Source organism: Choloepus didactylus, chromosome 17 (assembly GCF_015220235.1).
Source record: "Choloepus didactylus isolate mChoDid1 chromosome 17, mChoDid1.pri, whole genome shotgun sequence".
Classification (NCBI taxonomy): Eukaryota; Metazoa; Chordata; class Mammalia; order Pilosa; family Megalonychidae; genus Choloepus; species Choloepus didactylus.
The window spans coordinates 1,147,081-1,166,828 of NC_051323.1; the positions used below are offsets into that span (position 1 = coordinate 1,147,081).

At 37.2% G+C, this 19,748-nt stretch overlaps 1 protein-coding gene across 3 annotated transcripts in view; it reads left to right on the forward strand.

The window, feature by feature from the left end:
* Positions 1-19,748, forward strand: part of LOC119511993 (zinc finger protein 33B-like) — a 53,312-nt gene that overhangs the window by 16,551 nt on the left and 17,013 nt on the right. For all 3 annotated transcript variants that reach the window (XM_037806469.1, XM_037806468.1, XM_037806470.1), the window contains exons 4-5: positions 12,535-12,679; positions 12,960-13,052. In XM_037806469.1, coding sequence (XP_037662397.1) covers positions 12,535-12,679; positions 12,960-13,052 — 238 coding nt within the window. The remainder of the gene's footprint in view (positions 1-12,534; positions 12,680-12,959; positions 13,053-19,748) is intronic.

Here is a 19,748-nt window from a genome sequence, read left to right on the forward strand (position 1 = left end):
TCTGATGAACTCCTCAGGAAACAAACCGGCAACTTCAACGGACTCCTCAGGAAATGAACTGGGATCTTCGACGAACGTGTTCGATGAACTCCTTGGGAAATGAACTGGCAACTTTGACGAACTCCTCAGGAAATGCTTTGCTGGGCAGCTGAAGAAGAAATGAAGGTCCTCCATCTGTCTCACTTATAAGTCTTCAACTGACTAATTGGATTAAATCCAGCCAATTGCATTCTCTCATTGTGGAAGACGTCCTTTGGTAAGTCATCAGTCACAGCTGCAGTCAGTTGACTGATGATTTAATAAACCAGCCTGTTGGTTTATTAACCAGCCACAAACATCCTCGCAGCAATTGTTATGCCAGTGTTTGCTTGACCAGACAGCTGGGTACTATCACCTGGCCAAGTGGACACATGAACTTACCCATCGCACATGGTTTCCAAATATTTTTTCCCATTGAGTTGGCTGCCTCTTCACGTTTTTGACAAATTCCTTTGAGGTACAGAAGCTTTTAAGTTTCAGGAGTTTCCATTTATCTATTTTTTCTTTTGTTACTTGTGCTTTGGGCGTAAGGTTTAGGAAGTGACCTTCAAATGCAAGGTCCTGAAGATGTTTCCCTACATTATCTTCTAGGAGTTTTGTGGTATTGTCTCTTATGTTGAGGCCTTTAATCCATTTCGAGTTAATTTTTATGTAGGGTGTGAGGTGTAGGGATTGTCTTTCATTCTTTTGGATATGGATATCCAGCTCTCCAAGCACCATTTGTTGAAAAGACTCATATCCCAGTTCAGTGGTTTTGGGGCCTTATCAAAGATCAGTCAACTGTAGATCTGGGGGTTATCTCCAAATTCTCAATTCAATTCCATTGATCAATATATCTATCTTTGTCCAGTACCATGCTGTTTTGACTACTGTGGCTTTATAATAAGCTTCAAAGTCAGGGAGTGTAAGTTCTCCCATTTCGTTTTTCTTTTTCAGAATGTTTTTAGCAATTCGAGGCATCTCCCCCTCCCCCGATAAATTTGATAACTAACTTTTCCAAGTCTGTGAAGTAGGATGTTAGAATTTTGATTGAGATTGCATTGAATCTGTAGATGAGTTTGGGTAGAATTGACATCTTAATGACATTTAGCCTTCCTATCCATGAACATGGAATGTTTTTCCATCTTTTTAGGTCCCTTTCTATTTCTTTTAGAAGAGTTATGTAGTTTTTTGTATAGGTCTTTTACATCTTTTGTTAAGTTTATTCCCAGCTACTTGATTTTTTTTAGTTGCTATTGAAAATGGTATCTTTTTCTTGAGTGTCTCTTCAGTTCGGTCATATCTGGTGTATAGGAACATTACTGACTTATGTGCATTAATCTTGTATCCCGCTACTTTGTTAAGTTTGTTTATGAGCTGTAGTAGCTGTGTTGTCAATTCTCAGGGTTTTCCAGATATAAAATCATATCATCTGCAAATAATGACAGTTTTAATTCTTCCTTTCTGATTTGGATGCCTTTTATTTCTTTGTCTTTCTGGATTGCCCTGGCTTGCAGTTCTAGCACAATGTTGAATAACAGTGGTGACAGTGGGCATCTTGTCTTGTTCCTGATCCTAGGGGTTAGGCTTTCAGTCTGTCACCATTGAGTACTATGCTGGCTGTGGGTTTTTCATATATGCTCTTTATTATATTGAGGAAGTTTCCTTCAATTCCTACCTTTTTGTTGTTGTTGAATTTTCTTTTGAAATAAATTCAAACTTACGGGAAGAGTTGCAAAAAAAAATACAAACCCCATACACAGAAACTCCAGCATACCCCAATGCACTCTGCTGATACCCCAGATCCACCAACTTTAACATCCTGTTATGCTACCATTTCTTTCTTTCCCTCTCTCCATCCCTCCCTATCATCCATCATCTATTGCTGTGTCTTGTGAACATACGAGATCAAGCTGCACACATCCTTGAACAAACAGTATAATTCACGTGTACATTTCCCATGAACAAGAACATTCATTTATGCAATCACATTAAGCACAGCTAAGAAGTTCAAGAAATTCAACATTGATCGAAAGCTTATATTCTATAATTCATTTTTTTCTTATGTCCCAACTGTGTCCCTTTGAGCCTCCTCTCCTCCATCCTCAGATCCCATCCAGGATCATCCTTGGCATTTAATTGTCATTATCTATTTAGACTGTTTTTTTTTTCACTTGTGGAAACATATATACAGCATAAATCTTCCCATTCCGACCCCTCAGGCATTCCATTAGTGGGATTAATCGCATTCACAATGTTGCAATGCCATCACCTTCCCACCATCCATTACTAGAAATTTCCTCTCCCCCCAAATAGAAACCCTACAGTCATTTCTCATTAACTCCCCAATGCCCCTTCCCCCACTTCTCATAACCCATACTCTACTTTTCATCTCTATGATCATATTCTCTGATACTTTCTTTGTGTTTACTGTGGGGCTTAAATTTAATATCTTAAATCTATAACAATCTTGTTTTCTTTGATACCAATTTAACTTCAATAGGACACATAAACTATGTTCTTATACTCCTCCATTCCCCCACCATTATGTAGTTCTTGTCAAAAATTACATATTTTATATTGAGTCCAAAACCACTGATTTATTATTACACTTTATGTCTTTTAGATCCTGTAGAAGTAGATAGTGGAGTTACAAATCAAAAATACAGTAGTATTGGTATTTATATTTACCATGTGATCTTTACTGGAAATCCTTATTTCTTCATGTGGTTTCAGTCAATTGTTTAGTGGCCCTTCCTTTCAGCCTGCACAATTCCCTTTAGCATTTCTTATAGGGCTGATCTAGTGATGAAGACCCTCAGCTTTTGATTATCTGGTAATGTTTTCATCTCCCCCTCATTTTTAACCTCCAGGTGTTTGTGAATTTTCTAAGTCTCTGATGCTTATTGGCTTCTATTTGTATTCCATTGTGGTCAGAGAAGGTGCTTTGAATAAATTCAATTTTTTAAAAATTTATTGAGGCTTGTTTTATGTCCCAGCATATGGTCTATTTTGGAGAAAGTTCTGTGATCACTAGAGAAGAATGTGTATCCTGGTGATTTGGGACATAATGTTCTATATATGTCTGTTAAATTTCTCTATATCTCTCTCTTTTATTTGTTTCTCCATCGGTAGGGCTCCTTTAGTATCTGAAGTAAGGCAGGTCTTTTATTAGCAAAATCTCGCAGCATTTGTTTGTGAAAAATTGAAGTCTCCCTCAAATTTGAAGGAGAGTTTTGCTGGATAAAGTATTCTTGGTTGGAAATTTTTCTCTGTCAGAATTTTAAATATGTCATGCCACTGCCTTCTCGCCTCCATGGTGGCTGCTGAGTAGTCACTACTTAGTCTTATGTTTCTTTTGTATGTGGTGAATTGCTTTTCTCTTGCTGCTTTCAGAACTTGCTCCTTCTCTTCAGTATTTGCCAGTCTGATCAGAATGTCGTGGAGTGGATTTGTTTGGATTTATTCTATTTGGAGTTCTCTGGGCATTTATGCTTTGTGTATTTATATTGTGTAGAAGGTTTGGGAAGTTTTCTGCAGCAATTTCTTTGAATACGCTTTCTAGACCTTTACCCTTCTCTTCCTCTTCTGGGACACCAATGAGTCTTAAATTTGGATGTTTTATTTTATCTGTCATATCCCTGAGATCCATTTCAATTTTTTCAGTTCTTTTCTCCATTCTTTCTTTTGTTCTTTCATTTTTTGTTCTGTGTTTCTCGAGGTTGCTAAATTGTTGTTCAACTTTCTCTAGTCTTGTACTATGAGTATCCAGACTTTTTAATTTGGCCAACAGTTTCTTTTATTTCCATAAGATCATCTATTTTTTTATTTACTCTTGCAATTTCTTCTTTATGCTCTTCTAGGGTCTTCTTGATGTCCTTTTATATCCTGTGCCATGTTCTTCTTTATGTCCTGTATATCCTGTGCCATGCTCTCGTTGTTTGTCTTTAGTTCTTTGATTAATTGCTCCAAGTACTGTCTCTCCTCTGATTTTTTGATTTGGGTTTTTTGGGTTTGGGTTATCCATATCATCTGGTTTTATCATATGCTTTAAATTTTTCTGTTGTTTTTGGACTCTTGGCATTTGCTTTACTTGATAGGGTTCTTTTAGGATATGAAGGATTATTGAAACACCAATCTCTAATCTTTCATATCTATAGCTTGGTGGTGTACACTTTCTGTAACTAACCAGCAGCTGGCATCCACGAGTCACCTATTCCCCTCAAGTCAGTTCTCCCCAGCTTTGTCTTTGTAGTGTGTGGGGGTCTGATTCTTGTGGGGTTCAATTGGTGCACCAAGTTTGGGAGTGTTGTTGGTGCTGTCCACCCTGAATGTGGTGTGCATGTCTGAGTGGTTAGGGAGGGAGGGCAGCTTTAATAATCAAACCTCCCAGGTGTTCCTGGAGATTTAAGGCTGTTCCAAGAGTCTAAACCTTCATTTCAGTCTTGCCGCAGATTGTCTCTGCCACTGACACACAAGTCCTTGGTATTGGCGTATGATCCCTGGGATTTCTGAGTGGGTCCCTCTTCTCAGCCATACCCTTCTTAGGGCCTCTGCTGAGGGATGGCTGTGCTACGTCACAAGTGCACACCATCCCTCAAGTGAAGTTCTGGGCCACTAGGCTGTGCAGGAGTGTTCCCGGCCTACTGTAAGGATGGCTGAATGGGGAGTGTTAATTTCCCCCTTTTCACACAGCTCCGCCTTCCCAGCTCTGGGACAGTTAGCTGTGGGTGCACTAAAGGCTATTGTCCATGCCTGATACTGTGGCTTGTGCTCATGTTGCTAGAAACACTTTCTGTCACACTGGGTCCCTTGGCATGTCTCTGGGCTACGGCACCTACACCGGGCAGGAGCGTTCCCAGCCCGCTGTGAAGATGGTTGCAAGGGGCGTGGTTTTTTTCCCCTTTTGGCTAACCTCTATCTTCCTCACTCTGAGACAATTAGCAGCGGGTGTACAAAAGGCTATCTTCCATGCCAGATATTTAGGCGTTTATACAACCTGTTCCTGCTGTGCTTCACTGTGTGTTTCTCGCTGCTGTATCTGCAGCCGCTTTTGGGTTTTTTTTCAAAAAGAACTAGTCCACCTCCAAACGCCAACTCACGGTTTCCCCACACCGCGGTGCAGCTGCTGGACATTCAGCTGGCTCACTCACTCATTTCCGAATTCAGACTCCCGGTTTCACCAATTGCATGGGCCCTGTGGATTTAGCAAACCTTGTCCAGCTGGTGCATCGCTGAAACTGTTGTTCTGGGTCACTTTCTGGCTTTTATCTAGTATTTTTCACGGAGGTGTTTTTTGCCCTGTCTCACCTAGCTGCCATCTTAGGTTCTCCCAATTCCTACCTTTTGAAGTGTTTTTATCAAGAAGAGTTGTTGGATTTTGTCGAATGCTTTTTCAGCATCTATTGAGATGATCATTTGATTTTTGTCTTTTGATTTTTTAGTGTGTTGTAATACACTGATCGATTTTGTTATGTTGAACCATCCTTGCATTCCTGGAATGATCCCCACTGGGTCATGGTGTATGATTTTTTTAATGTGTCTTTGGATTCAATTTGCAAGTATTTGTTGAGATTTTTGCATCTATATTCATTAGGGAGATTGGCCTGTAGTTTTCCTTTCTTGTAGCATCTTTACCTGGTTTTGGTATTAGAGTGATGTTAGCTTCATAAAATGTTTTAGGTAGTGTTCCATTTTCCTCAATGTTTTGAAATCGTTTAAATAAGTTTGGTGTCAGTTCTTTTTGGAAAGTTTGGTAGAATTTCCCTGTGAAGCCATCTGGCCCTGGGCATTTATTTGTGGGAAGCTTTTTGGTAACTGATTGAATCTCTTTGCTTGTGGTTCATTGGTTGAGGTCTTCTATTTCTTTGGTCAGTTGGGGTTCATGTGTTTCCAGGAAATTGTCCATTTTGTCTACATTATCTACTTTGTTGGCATACAGTTTTTCATAGTATCCTCTTATAGTTTTTAAAATTTCTTCAGGATCTACAGTAATGTCATCTCTCTCATTCATTATTTTGTTTATTTGGGTCTTCTCTTTTTGATTTTGTCAGTCTAGCTAGGGGCTTTTCAATCTTGTAGATCTTCTTGAAGAACCAACTTTTGTTGTTATCTGTTCTCTATTGTTTTTTTGTTCTCTATGTCATTTATTTCTGATTTAATCCTTTTTATTTCTTTTCTTCTACTTGGTTTAGGAGTAGTTTGCTGTTTGTTTTCTAGCTTCTTCAGTTGCTCCATTAGTTCTTTGATTTTAGCTCTTTCTTCCTTTATAATGTATGCATTTAGAGCTGTAAATTTTCCCCTCAGTCCCGCTTTTGCTGTGTCCCATAGATTTTGATATGTTATGTTCTCATTTTCATTCATCTCTATATATTTACAATTTCTCTTGCTATTTCTTCTTTAACCCACTGATTGTTTAGGAGCGTGTTGTTTAACCTCCAGGTAGTTTTGAAATTTCTAAGTCTCTGATGGTTATTGACTTCTAATTGTATTCCTTTGTGATCAGAGAATGTGCTTTGAATAATTTCAGTGTTTTTAAATTTAATGAGGCTTGTTTTATAGCCCAGCATATGATCTATTCTGGAGAAAGTTCCATGAGCACTAGAGAAGAGTATATTTCCTGGTGATTTGGGATATAATGTTCTATATATGTCTGTTAATTCAAATTCATTTATAGGATTGTTTTGGTTTTCAATTTCCTTATTGGTCTTCTGTCTGGTTGATCTATCTATAGGAGAGAGTGATTTATAAATTCTCCCACAATTATTGTGGAAACATTTATTGCTTTCTTTAGTTTTGCGAATGTTTGTCTTGTGTATTTTGTGGCAAACTGATTGGGTGAGTAAACATTTATGATTATTATTTCTTCTTGTTGAATTGTCCCTTTTATTAGTATGCAGTGGCTGCCTTTGTCTTTCATAACCTCCTTGCATTTAAAGTCTACTTTATCTGAGATTAATATTGCTACTCCTGCTTTCTTTTGGCTGTAGCTTGCATAAATATTTTTTTCCGTCATTTCAGTTTCAATTTCTTTGTGTCCCTGTGTCTAAGATGAGTCTCTTGTATGCAACATATTTATGGTCATATTTTTTTAACCCATTCTGCCAATCTGTATCTTTTATTTGGATAGTTTAATCCATTCACCTTCAGTGTTATTACTGTGAAGGCATTTCTTGAATCAGTCGTCCTATCCTTTGGCTTATGTTTGTCAGATATATTTTCCCCTCTCTTTTAATGTCATTCAGTGTATCCATACTGAGTCTTTTTAGTTCTTAACCTTTCTCCATACCTCTCTCTCCTTTCTTTGTTTCTCTGTTGGTAGGTCTCCCTTTAGTGCCTCAAGTAGGGCAGCTCTTGTTAGCAAATTCTCTCAGCATTTGTTTGTGAAAAATTTAAGCTCTCCCTCAAATTTGAAGGAGAGCTTTGCTGGATAAAAAATTCTTGGTTGGCAATTTTTCTCTTTCAGAATTTTAAATATGTCATGCCACTGCCTTCTCACCTCCATGGTGGCCGCTGAGTAGTCACTTCTTAGTCTTATGGTTTTTTCCCTTGTAAGTGGTGAATTGCTTCTCTCTTGCTGGTTTCAGAACTTGCTCCTTCTCTTCAGCATTTGACAATCTTATCAGAATGTGTCTTGGAGTGGGTTTATTTGGATTTATTCTGTTTGCAGTTTGTTGGGCAACTATGATTTGTATATTTATGCTGTTTAGAAGGTTTGGGAAGTTTTCCCCAACAATTTCTTTGAATACTCTTCCTAGACCTTTACCCTCCTCTTCATCTTCTGGAACACCAGTGATTCTTATATTTGTGTATTTTACATTGTCCATCATATCCCTGAGATCCAGATTTTTTTTTAATTTTTTTCCCCATTCTTTCATTATTTCACTCCCCATTCTGTCCTCTTCAAGTTCACTGATTTGCTGTTCAACTTCCCCCACATCTAGTACTGTGAGTATGCAGGATCTTTTTAATTTATTCAACAGTCTCTTTTATTTCCATAAGATCAGCTGTTTTTTTTTTTCTGTTTGTTTAGTTTTGAAAATTCTTCTTTATGCTCTTCTAGGGTCTTCTTCATGTCCTTTATATCCTGTGCCATGATCTGGTTGTTTGTCATTAGTTCTTTGATTAATTGCTCCTGGTATTGTGTCTCCTCTGATCTTTTGATTTGGGTGTTTTGGTTTGGGTTATCCATATCTTCTGGTTTCTTCATATGCTTCAAAATTTTCTGTTGTCTTTGGCCTCTTGGCATTTGCTTATCTTGATAGGGTTCTTTTAGGATACATAGGCCTCTTTGAAGAAATATCTCTAATTTGTCAGAGCTATACTTAGTCTAGTACACTTTTCCTAACTAACCAGCAGGTGGCATCTTCAAGCCTCCTATTCCCCTCAAGTCAGTTCTACCCAACTTTGTCTTTGTGGTGCGTGGAGGTCAGGTCTGTATCTTGTGGGAGTCCAATTCTTGCACCAAATTTCCATGTGTATTTGGTGCTGCCCACCTTGAGTGTGGGGGTGGGAGCAGGGTGTTTGAGTGGTTAGGAAGGGAGGGCAGCTTTAATAATCAAATCTCTGAGGTGTTCCTGGAGACTTATAGCTGTTGTAGGATTCCAAACTTTTGGTTCAGTCTCCCCACAGTCTGTCTCTGCCACGGACCCACAAGTCCCTGGTATTGATGTATGGTCCCTAGGACTTCTCTGTGGTTCTGCCTCCAAGATCCTCTGTGGGGGGAAGACAGTGAAACATCACAGTTGAGTGCAGTCCACAAGGGAAGTGCTGGGCCACTGCATCACTCAGGGATGTTCACAGCCAGCTGAAAAGATGGCTGTATGGGTGTGGTTATTTTCTCTTTTTCACGCACCTCTGCCTTCCTAGCTCTGGGACAGTTAGCTGTGGTTGTGCAAAAGGCTATCGTCCATGCCAGCTACTGAGGTGTGTGTATGTTTTGTGGGAAGGACTTCCCACCATGCTGGGTTGTGCGGCTCTCGCTGCTGGCTCTGCAGCCTCTTTTGGGTTTTTAAACTAATCTCTCTCCAAATGCCAACATCTGGTTTTTCCAGATCACAGTATGGCTGCCGATTCCACAGCAGGCTCACTCACTTGTTTCAGAATGCAGACCCTTGGTTTCACCAAGTGCATGGTCCCTGTGGATTTAGCAGACCTTGACCAGCTGGTGCATCACTGGAACTGGTATTCTGGAATGCTTTCTGTCTTTTATCTGATATTTTTCATGGAGACTTTTTTTGCCCTGTCTCTCCTAATCTGCCTTCTTTCTCCTCTCCCTCATTTTTGAAAGAGAGTATTGCTGGGTATATAATTTTTGGTTGGCAGTTTTTCTCTTTCAATATCTTAAATATATCATACCACTCTCTTCTTGCCTCCATGGTTTCTATCGAGAAATGCACACAGCATCTTACCAAGCTTCCCTTGTATGTTATGGATTGCTTTTCTCTTGTTGCTTTCTGAATTCTCTCTTTGTCTTTGATGTTTGTTAATCTGAGTATTAAGTCTTGGTGTAGGTCTATTCATATCTTTTCTGTTTGGGATACGCTGCACTTCTTGGATCTGTAAGTTTTTGTTTTTCATAAGATATGGGAAATGTTCAGTGATGATTTCCTCCATTATTTTTTTCTGCCCTTTTCTCCCTTCTCTTTTCCTTCTGGGACATCCATGATACATATATTTATGTGCTTCCTGTCATCATTAAGTTCCATGAGTTGCTGCTCATATTTTTCCATTCTGTTTTTCCCTGTCTGTTCTTCTGTGTGTAGGATTTCACATGGCCTGTCCTCTAGTTCATGAATCCTTACTTCTACCTCTTCAAATTTGCTGTTGTATGTTTCCATTGTGTTTTTCAGCTCTTGTATTTTGCCTTTTATTCCCATGACTTCTGCCAATTGTTTTTTCAAACTTTTCAGTTCTTCCTTATGTTTGAACAATGTCTTTTTTTTTTATCCTTCATCTCTTTTGGTATATCTTCCCTCAACTCAATTTGATTTTTGAATTGATTTGGCTTACTTGTTTTAAGATTAATGAGTTGTTTCAACTCCTTTATCTTCTTTGAAGTGTAAGTTTGTTCCTTTGCCTGGGCCATATCTTTGTTTTTCCTAATGTGACTCATAATTTTTTGTTGTCTAGGCATCGTTTTCCCTTTATTACCACAATCAGATTTTCCTGGGCCAGAAGGGCCCAGGTCTCAGGAGGAAGATGTAATCAGTATCATGTTTCCCTGAGGATCAGACTTTCCTGTGAGGCCTCTAGACTCTGTGCTTTTCCTGTCCTGTCCAGAAGGTGACATTTGCCAGCCTGCAGCTTCCCACTGGTATAAAGAGATGTGGTCCCTTTAATCCTTACTGGACACTATCATGGCCAGGGACTGAGGGTGTCAAAAGCCAAGCTTAAGCTGTTTTTGGTTCTTTACCTCCTCCCCTTCAGAATTTTCTGAGGTAGGGCAGCCACTTCAGCTGAGTCCTGCCACCCTTTTCTTAGGGAGGATACACCCTTTATAGTGTTTCCTCCTATACTTGAATTCCTTCTTTGTCTCTCTGACTCTCTTAACTCCACCTTTGCCTGGGTCAGTGCTGACAATTGAAAATGCCTGAGGCTTTCTCTAATGAGCTACTTGGAATGGGAGAAAAAGAAAAAGAGAGAAAGCCCCTTTCAGTCCCCTAACCCTCAGTTTCACTGTTCAAATGGAGTTGGTACCTGGTTCTCTGTGCCCCTTTTGTCACAGCAGCCATTTTCCAGTATTCTGAGTTCAGCCTTCTCCAGAAGCCTCTGTTATTTAATTTTTTTTCCATCAGCCCCACCTCCTCTCTGCCAGGAGCAATGTCAGGGTTCCTTTCCTACTTGCTCCAGGTTTATCTGTGTTTGTAGCTTGTATTCAGTAGTCTAAATTTGTTAGTTAAAACTGCAGTTGGAGCTTGGTTGAGTTAATTTCCCTCACGCCAGGTAGTCTGCTGCTTTTTTCCACAGGGAATTGTTACAATTCATCCTGACATCCCAGTGGGGGAGGAGCATCAGCTTCACAGTTTGGGGAGCTTTACTTACACTTCTATGCTGTGATCTCAGCCATTTCACCCATTCCAGGCTGATGCACAATGTGTGCAGTCACAAATGTCTCCCAACAGTTGTTTCAGACTATATTCTAGTTGTTTCTGGCTGTTTACTAGCTGCTCTAGAAGATTAAATTCTATACCTCTGTTTGCTGCCATCTTGCCGTGTCTGATTCATTCTTAATGGCTTTGATCACTGCCAAATTTTTGTGTCCCAAATCCTTTCAGTATAATGCATATTTTGCCAAAGCATTGTGCTCAATCTGTTTTGCACTAGTTTCCAATTCTTACTTAGTGATAGTATCTGTGCAAATATTCATGCAGAAATGTCTTTTATGCCCAGTGAATTGGTGACCACATTCTGTTGCTTTGTATCTCATAGTGTCAGTGCCTTAATGGCATGCTGTTTTCTACTATGGTATTTTATATAAGTATTCTTGTTTTTGTCCCTTAATTTCTCCCTCTCTTTTCCAATAGCATTGGTACTTTAAATAAAATTCTGGTCACATAATTTCAGTATGTGCTCAAATCTCTTCTTTGAAAGGCTTCCCCTTTTTTTTCACAGCAATGATCTCTAAAATAAGGGGCATGCACCTTTAAATACATTATTTCCAAAATCTTTCCTTTATTACTCTCTACACATCCTAAGTAAAGCCTCTGAATTGAAGGGTTGGAAAATGTATTGTAATGAAATAAAGTATTAGGCTGCTTTTCTACATTTTTAAATGAGAATAAAATTAAAATTTACAGTAAATGCATTAACAATATAGTTCTCTAATTTATTAGTAAAAGTTTTTTGTGGTGATCAAAAAATTTTTTGAAGGTGGTGAATGATCAAATACTTGGAACATATAGGTCTAAAATTATTCCTTAATCCGTTTTTTTCTGAATATCTTCATGGCCCTTTATCTCATCACAGTCTCACACCATGTTCTCAATTCCTCCTGTACAGTTTGCCCTTCTTCTGACTTCCCAAGTATGTTAGAGGGACTGCACCTTTGCTTATACCATGGCCCTGTGCTCATAAAGAACATAGTGCTACTCTTTAAACTACAGCTGTACTTCCTCAATGAATTCAAAATAGAACTCATTTTTTATTCCTTGTATATACTTTTTTGTATGTACTTTCTTGTATGAACTTTCACCTTAGCATTTGTAACATATTATTGCATATATTAAGTTTTCATACCAGGTTATAAGCTCCTGGAATACAAGAAAATTTTTATTAATCTCATTATTTTCAAAAATGAGAATAGTTCCAGGCTCATTGTGGGAATTTGATTAATTTTTTTGCATGAAGTAATAACAGCAATGATAGAGTATTTCTACTGTGATTTCTCTCTCACAAAATAAAATAAAATAAGCAAACATTCTTTAAATCACTTTTTGGTAAGCTGTGAAAAGTAATCATGGTAAGAATTAGTTTCCATTTGTTTTTTCCCATATTACCTGATGCTGAACATTTCAGCTTGAACAAAAATTCCAGGCATCAGTATCATTTAAAGATGTGACTGTGGGCTTCACCCAGGAGGAGTGGCAGCACCTGGACCCTACTCAGAGGTCCCTGTATAGAGATGTGATGCTGGAGAACTACAGCAACCTTGTCTCAGTGGGTAAGGTCTGTTTCCTATGAAATTACCATTGGCATTCATTACTTTTTTAATTACTGAAGCACATGGACCCTCTGTAGACTTTAATGATATTTGAGATTGGGAGCCAGGGATCAGTATTGATTAATCCCTTTGGAGCATTAGGAAGATATTTGTATTCACTTCTCCAGTGAAATGTTCCAATGGTGCCTTCATTAAGTGGCTCCAGAAGCCGCCTTCTCCTTTAGAGGCCCTTGAAGTCTAGATAGCCTCGTCCAAGTCCTAAATTATTTCTTTTCAACAGGGTATTGTGTTACTAAACCAGATGTGATCTTCAGGTTGGAACAAGGAGAGGAACCATGGATATTAGAAGAATTCCCAAGCCAGAGCATACCAGGTGAGTACTGCACAGATGAACATCAGGCATGTTATCTCTGTCATTAATTCAGGACATGACAACTTTGAAATGTTCTTTATGAATATCACTTTAGAGGCCCTAACCTTTGGGAGTGACTTAGAATACTAATTCCTAAATCACATCTCTACATGACTCTCACAAAAAATTTGCTCTTATTGATTCATTTCTGTATTATTTACATTCTTACATGTACCTGAAGTCCAATCTTTATCTGTCTCTTGTTTACTATATTTTTTTCTTAGCAGTTTCTGTTGCCCTCCTTACCTACATTGTCCTGCATTTTTGCTGTTGTCAGGCATTCATTCATGCATTTATTTTTCATTAAGCATATAATTTTTGAGCACTCACTATATGCCAGTCATTTGTTTAGAGCTGGAGATATAGTAGTGAAGAAAATAGTGTCTCCAAACAAGCATGCACAAGTAGCACTAAACACATAAAATCAGAATATTTACATGTATTAAATGTTCTGTGATGATAAAAACTACTGGGATATTAAAGCATGTTTAGATTGGTTGTATAACTTTGAGGAGAATAGTCAGAAGAAACCTTAATAAGATCAGCAGTAGAGCAGAAATGTGAATGAAATGAGTATATGGACCAGCTGGATTCTGTCTTTTCTCAGCAGGAGTAACAGCAGCTGCTGAGCCCATGAGGCAGGAATGTGCTTGATGATTTAGAGCAATAACAGAAAAGCCACAATGGCTGGAGGGGAGTGATTGACAGGAGGAGGACAGGAAATGTTGGCAGAGAGGTAGCTATTATTCAAAAGATGAGAATATCATAAGTGTTATTAAGGAACTTAATTTTATATTTAATTTTTTGACTTTCAGCAAATGAATAAATCTGATTTATAGTTTTATAAGATTTTTATGACTCTATAGAGAAAAAATAAAATATTGGCAAAGGTCTAGGTATATAAGGAGCTCCTTAGGGAACCATTGTAGCTTTCTTTATGGATAAAGACTTATAAAATTGGAAGGCATGGGAGTGATGAGAATTTTATTTTAAAAGTGGGACAATAACTAAAGAACTAACATTTGTGTCCTCACAGTCCCAGAAAGAGATGAGAGTAGGACTGAAAAAGTATTTGAAGAAATAATGGCTGAAAATTTCCCAAATTTGGTAGAAGACATACATCTACATTCAAGAAACTGAACAAACTTTAAATAGGATAATGCCAAAGAAATGCATGCCCAAAACACCTTATAATTAAACTTCAGAAAACTAAAAACAAAGTAAAAATGATGAAAGCAGCCAGAAACTACACATTATTTGTAGGAGATTACCAATTAGAATGACAGCAAATTTCTCATTTGAAACCATAAAGGCTAATCTTACATTTTTTCAAGTACCAAAGGTAAAAAAATGTCAAATGTAAATTCTGTGTCCTGTGACAATATATTCAGGAATTAATAGGAAATAAGGACATTCTCAGACAAAGGGAAACAAAGAGCATTTGTTCCTAGCAAGCCTACTCTTAAAGAATGGCTAAAGGAAAATTCTCTAAATAGAAAGGAACTGATAATAAAATAAGGCTTGGAACTTCAGAAAGTAAAGAAGAACATCAGAAGCGGTAAAAAAAAAAAAAAAAAAGGTAACTATAATAAAATATCCTCATGAGTATCTGAAATCAGTTTTGATAATTGAAGCAAAATTTATAATGCCATATGATGTGCTTTGTATGTAGAGGAAATACTTAAGACTATTATATTTGATAAATGGGGAGGGTAAAGGCACTGAAATGGAATTAAGGTTTCTACATTTTACTTGAAATGATAAAATGTTGCTATCAGTATACTGTGACATGTTACATAGGTACATGTGTTGTAATACTTAGAACAACCGCTAAGAAAACTATACAAAGTGATATATTCAGAAACCCTGTAAATAAATCAAGATGAATCTTAAAAAGTATTCAAGTAACCAACAGGAAAGTAAGAAAAGAGGAACAAATGAATGAGAACAGGAATCCAACAGGAAACATATAAAATGACAGTCTTAAATCTAACATATCAATAATACTTAAGTGTAAATGATCTAAATCCACAATTAAAATACAGATCAGCAGAGTGGATAATTCAGCATGTTTTCTGTAAGAAACTTCAAATGCAATCACAAAGGAAGGTTGATAATAAAAGAAAGGAAAAGGATGTTTCATACAAACAATCCAAAGTACGAATGGCCCGTATTGGATAAAGTAGACTCCAGAGCAAAGGAAATTACCAGAAACAAAGTGGGAGAATTACATAATGATAATGAGCTCAGTCAAAGAAAAAGACAATGATCCTAAATGTGTCCACATCAAAAACTAGGATCTCAAAATACACAAAGCAAAAACTTATAGAGCTGAAAGAAGAAATAAATAATTCCACAGTTATAGTTGAGGACTTTACATCACTCTCAGCAATTGGCAGAACTACTAGACAGAAAATCATATGGCTATAGAAGAACTGGAAGTAACCATCAACCAACAGGAACAAATCAACATTTATAGAACACTGACCAGCAGCAACAAAATACCCAGGCTCTTTTCAAAAGTTGCTTGTGGAACATGTATAGAGATTGACCATATTCTGGGCCATTAAACAAACCTCAACAAATTTAAAAGCATTGTAATCATATAGTATATGTTCTCCCACTAAAATGGAATCAAACTGTCAATAAATAACAGAAAGACAACAGGAAAATATCCAAACAGTTGGAAATTAAATAACACACTTCTAAATAATGTCAGGGTCAAAAAAATAAGTCTCAGTGGAAATTTTTTAAAAGCATAAAACTGAATGAAATGAAAATATACCATGTCAATATATGTGGGCAGCAACTAAAGCAGTGCTGATAAGGAAATTTATAGCACTAAATCATAACATTAGAAAAGAGGAAGGGTTTCAAATCTATAATTAACTTTCTACCTCAAGGAACTAGAAAAGTACAAGATAAGTTACAGCAAGCAGAAGAAAAATTAATGTAAGAGCAGAAATTTTATAAATAAAATTGATAAACCTCTAGTAAGAATGACTAAAATAAAAAGAGAGAAGACAAATCACCAAGAAACAGGAGCTATCATTGTAGGTTCTGTAGCCATTAACAGGATTCTAAGAGAAACTGTCAACAACTTTCTGCTCATAAATTTGAAAATATAGAAGAAATAGACCAATTCCTTGGAAACCACAAACTACCAAGACTCAGGCAAGATGATGTGGATGATATGAATGATCTTTTAATCATAAGGAAATTAAATTTTAATTAAAAGTTCCACAAAAAGAGATCTCCTAGTCCACTGTAGAATTCTGCCAAACACTGAAAGAAGGATTAACAATTTTTACAATGTCTTCCAGAAGACAGAATAGGAGGGAACACTTCCCAATGCTTTTTATTATTACCCTGTTACCAAAATCATACAAAGTTCAAAATAATGATAATTAATAATAATAAAACTACAGACCTATACATTCAACACAACAAAATATTAGCAAATTGAAACCAGCCATGTGTAAAAAAAATTATATACCATGACCAAGTGAGACTTATTCCTGGTGGGCAAGCATGGTTCAGCATTTGAAAATCAATGTAATCCACTGTATCAATAGGCTAAGAGTAGAGTTTACATGATTGTTCTAGTTTGCTAATGCTGCCTTTTTGCAAAACATCAGAAATGGATTGGCTTTTATAAAAGGGGGTTTATTTGGTTACACGGTTACAGTCCTAAGGCCATAAAGTGTCCAAGGTAACACATCAACGATTGGGTACCTTCACTGGAGGATGGCTAATGGTATCTGGAAAACCTCTGTTAGCTGGAAAGGCACGTGGCTGGCATCTACTCTGGAGTTCTGGTTTCAAAATGGCTTTCTCCTAGGACGTTCCTCTCTAGTCTTCAGCTTCTCCCCAAAATGCCACTCTTCAATTGCTCTTGGGGCATTTGCTCTCTCTTAGCTTCTCTGGAGCAAGAGTCTGCTTTCAACGACCATCTTCAAACTGTCTCTCATCTGCAGCTCCTCTCTCTGCTCCTGTGCATTCTTCAAAGTGTCCCTCTTGGCTGTAGCAAGCTCTCTCCTGTCTGAGCTTATATAGTGCTCCAGTAAAGTAATCAAGGCCCATGCTGAATGGGCAGTGCCACACCCCTATGGAAATTATCCAATGAAAGATCTCACCCACAGTTGAGTGATCACATCTCCATGGAAACATCCAATCAAAAGGATCACATCTCCTTGGAAACATCCAATGAAAAGTCTCCAACCCAATCAGCACCAATATGTTTCCTGCCCACACAAGACTGCATCAAAGATAATGGCATTTTGGGGGACATAATACAGCCAAACAAGCACAATGATCATACCACTTGATGTAAAAAACATTTGACAAAATTAAACACCCATCATGATAAAAGCTCACACCATATTAAGAATAGAGCGGAACTTCCAAAGCATGATAAAAGAACATTTCCAAAAAAAGCTACTGAGAACATCAGATTTAATGATAAAAGACTAAATGCTTTAGCTCTAAGATTTGAACAAAGCAAGAATATCCTATCATACCACTCTTATCAAAATAGTACTGAAAGTTCTAGACAAAACAATAAGGCAAGAAAAAGAAACTCAGGACATATAGATTGGGAAGAAAGGAAGAAAAAAGGAAAAACTATTTGCTGATGACATGATTGTACATGTAGAAAAGTCAAGGAATCTACAAAAAACTCCTGGAACTAATAAGTGATTTCAACAAGGTTTCAGAATACAAGATGAACACACAAATATGAATCATATTCAACATACGGAAACTGAATAGATTTCCCTGTCTTTCAACAAATGGTGATGGGAAAACTGGATGTCTGCATGTAAAAGAATGAATGTAGATCTCTATCACACATCATATACATGGTTTCGTGGCAGGGGCAGGGCAGAGAAAACTCTCAAGCAGGTTTAAAATGGCTTGACAGAGAAGGGAAGAGATTGGCTTGGCTTCTATTGTTAGTGCTGGGCTGAAACTCCACGAGAAGGCCAGGGCTTGTGTGATTTGAACTTCCTGCCAATATCAAGTGAGGGAACACCTGGGATTTCTTACTGGCTTGCCAAAATGTGGGGCAAAAAAGACAGACAGAAGGGTGGAGCTTGAAATTTGTCAGCAGTCAGACATCAAAAATGGAATTAGACTTGTTACAATACTGTATGATTCTGTTTATTGGACATCTTGAAATGACAAAATTGTAGTGCTGGAGAACAGATTAGTGGTTACAGGGATTAGGAAGATGAGGAAGAGGGTGGTGGCTATAAAGCATGAGATCCTTGTGATGCAGTTGCTTATGTCTTGGCTGTTGTGGTCACGTGAGAAAATTACATAGAACTAAAAACTCCAATGCATGTAAAAGTTGTGAAATCTGATGTCAATTGAATAAATCAGTGTCAGGTTTTGGTTGATGTTATGTAAGATATTAGCATGGAGCAAAGTGGGTAAGAAGTATATGGATCGCTGTTACTCACTGCCTGCAAATCTACAGATCATCTCCAAATAAAATTCTTTGTAAGATGCTTAGCAAATTTGGAAAAATTTGAACTTCTTAGTCTTAATATGAGGTAGATAGAAAACCATATCACTTAATATTTGGTGAAAAATTGGATCACACTTTCAAGACCTGAAAAATATAGGTTCTCCAGTATTACCACTTTTACTGAAGGTCATAGTAGATATTCTGCTTGTTACAAAGACAAAAAAAAAATTAAAGCATAGCCATTAAAAAGCCAAGTTACCATTTTGTGGAGATCTGATTATCTATACAGACAAAGGAATCTACACACACAAGTGATATAAATTAATGCCCGTTTAGCAAGTTGGTTGTCTATAAGAACAATGTATAATATTAGTTGTATGTGAGCTATAAAACATCACACAAAAATTTTTCAAACATCTTTATTGAGAAATAAGTCACATATTGTATATTTCACTCATTTAAGTATACACTTTAACCATTGTTAGAGTAATCACAGGATTGCTAACAAACACTGCAGTAATTTTCAGATTTTTATTGCCTCAAAAAGAAACTTGATACCCATTAACAGTTACTTTCCAATCTCCTTTCTGCCCATCCCCTGGGAACCACTGAATCTATTTTCTATCTATATGGATTTCCCTAATCTGGATATTTCACATAAATGGAATTATATATTATGGCCTTTTTTGCTTGGCTTCTTTAACCTAGCATAACATTTTCAAGCTTTATCCATGTAGTAGCATGTATCAGTATTTCACTCGTTTTCATGGATATATGGATATGTCACACTTTCTTCATCGGTTGATGGACATTTAGATTTTTCCCACTTTTTTACTATTACAACATACCATGGAGATGTTTTTGTTTCCTTAGGATATATACCTGGAAGGGGAATCCTTGGGCCATATGGTAATTCTGTGTTTAATCTTTTGGGGGATTAGCTGATTCTTTACCAAAGCAATATTTTATATATTCCCACCAGCAATGTATGAGGGTTCTAATTTTGCCACATCTTTGTTGACACTTTATCTGTTTTATTTTTCTTAATTATTCTAATTCTAGTGGTTGTGAAGTGGTTTTGATTTGCATTTCCCTGATATTGAACATCTTTTTAAGTGCTTAGTGGCCATTTACTTTTGGAGAACATTCTATTCAGATCCTTTCCCATTTAAAAAAATTATGTTGTA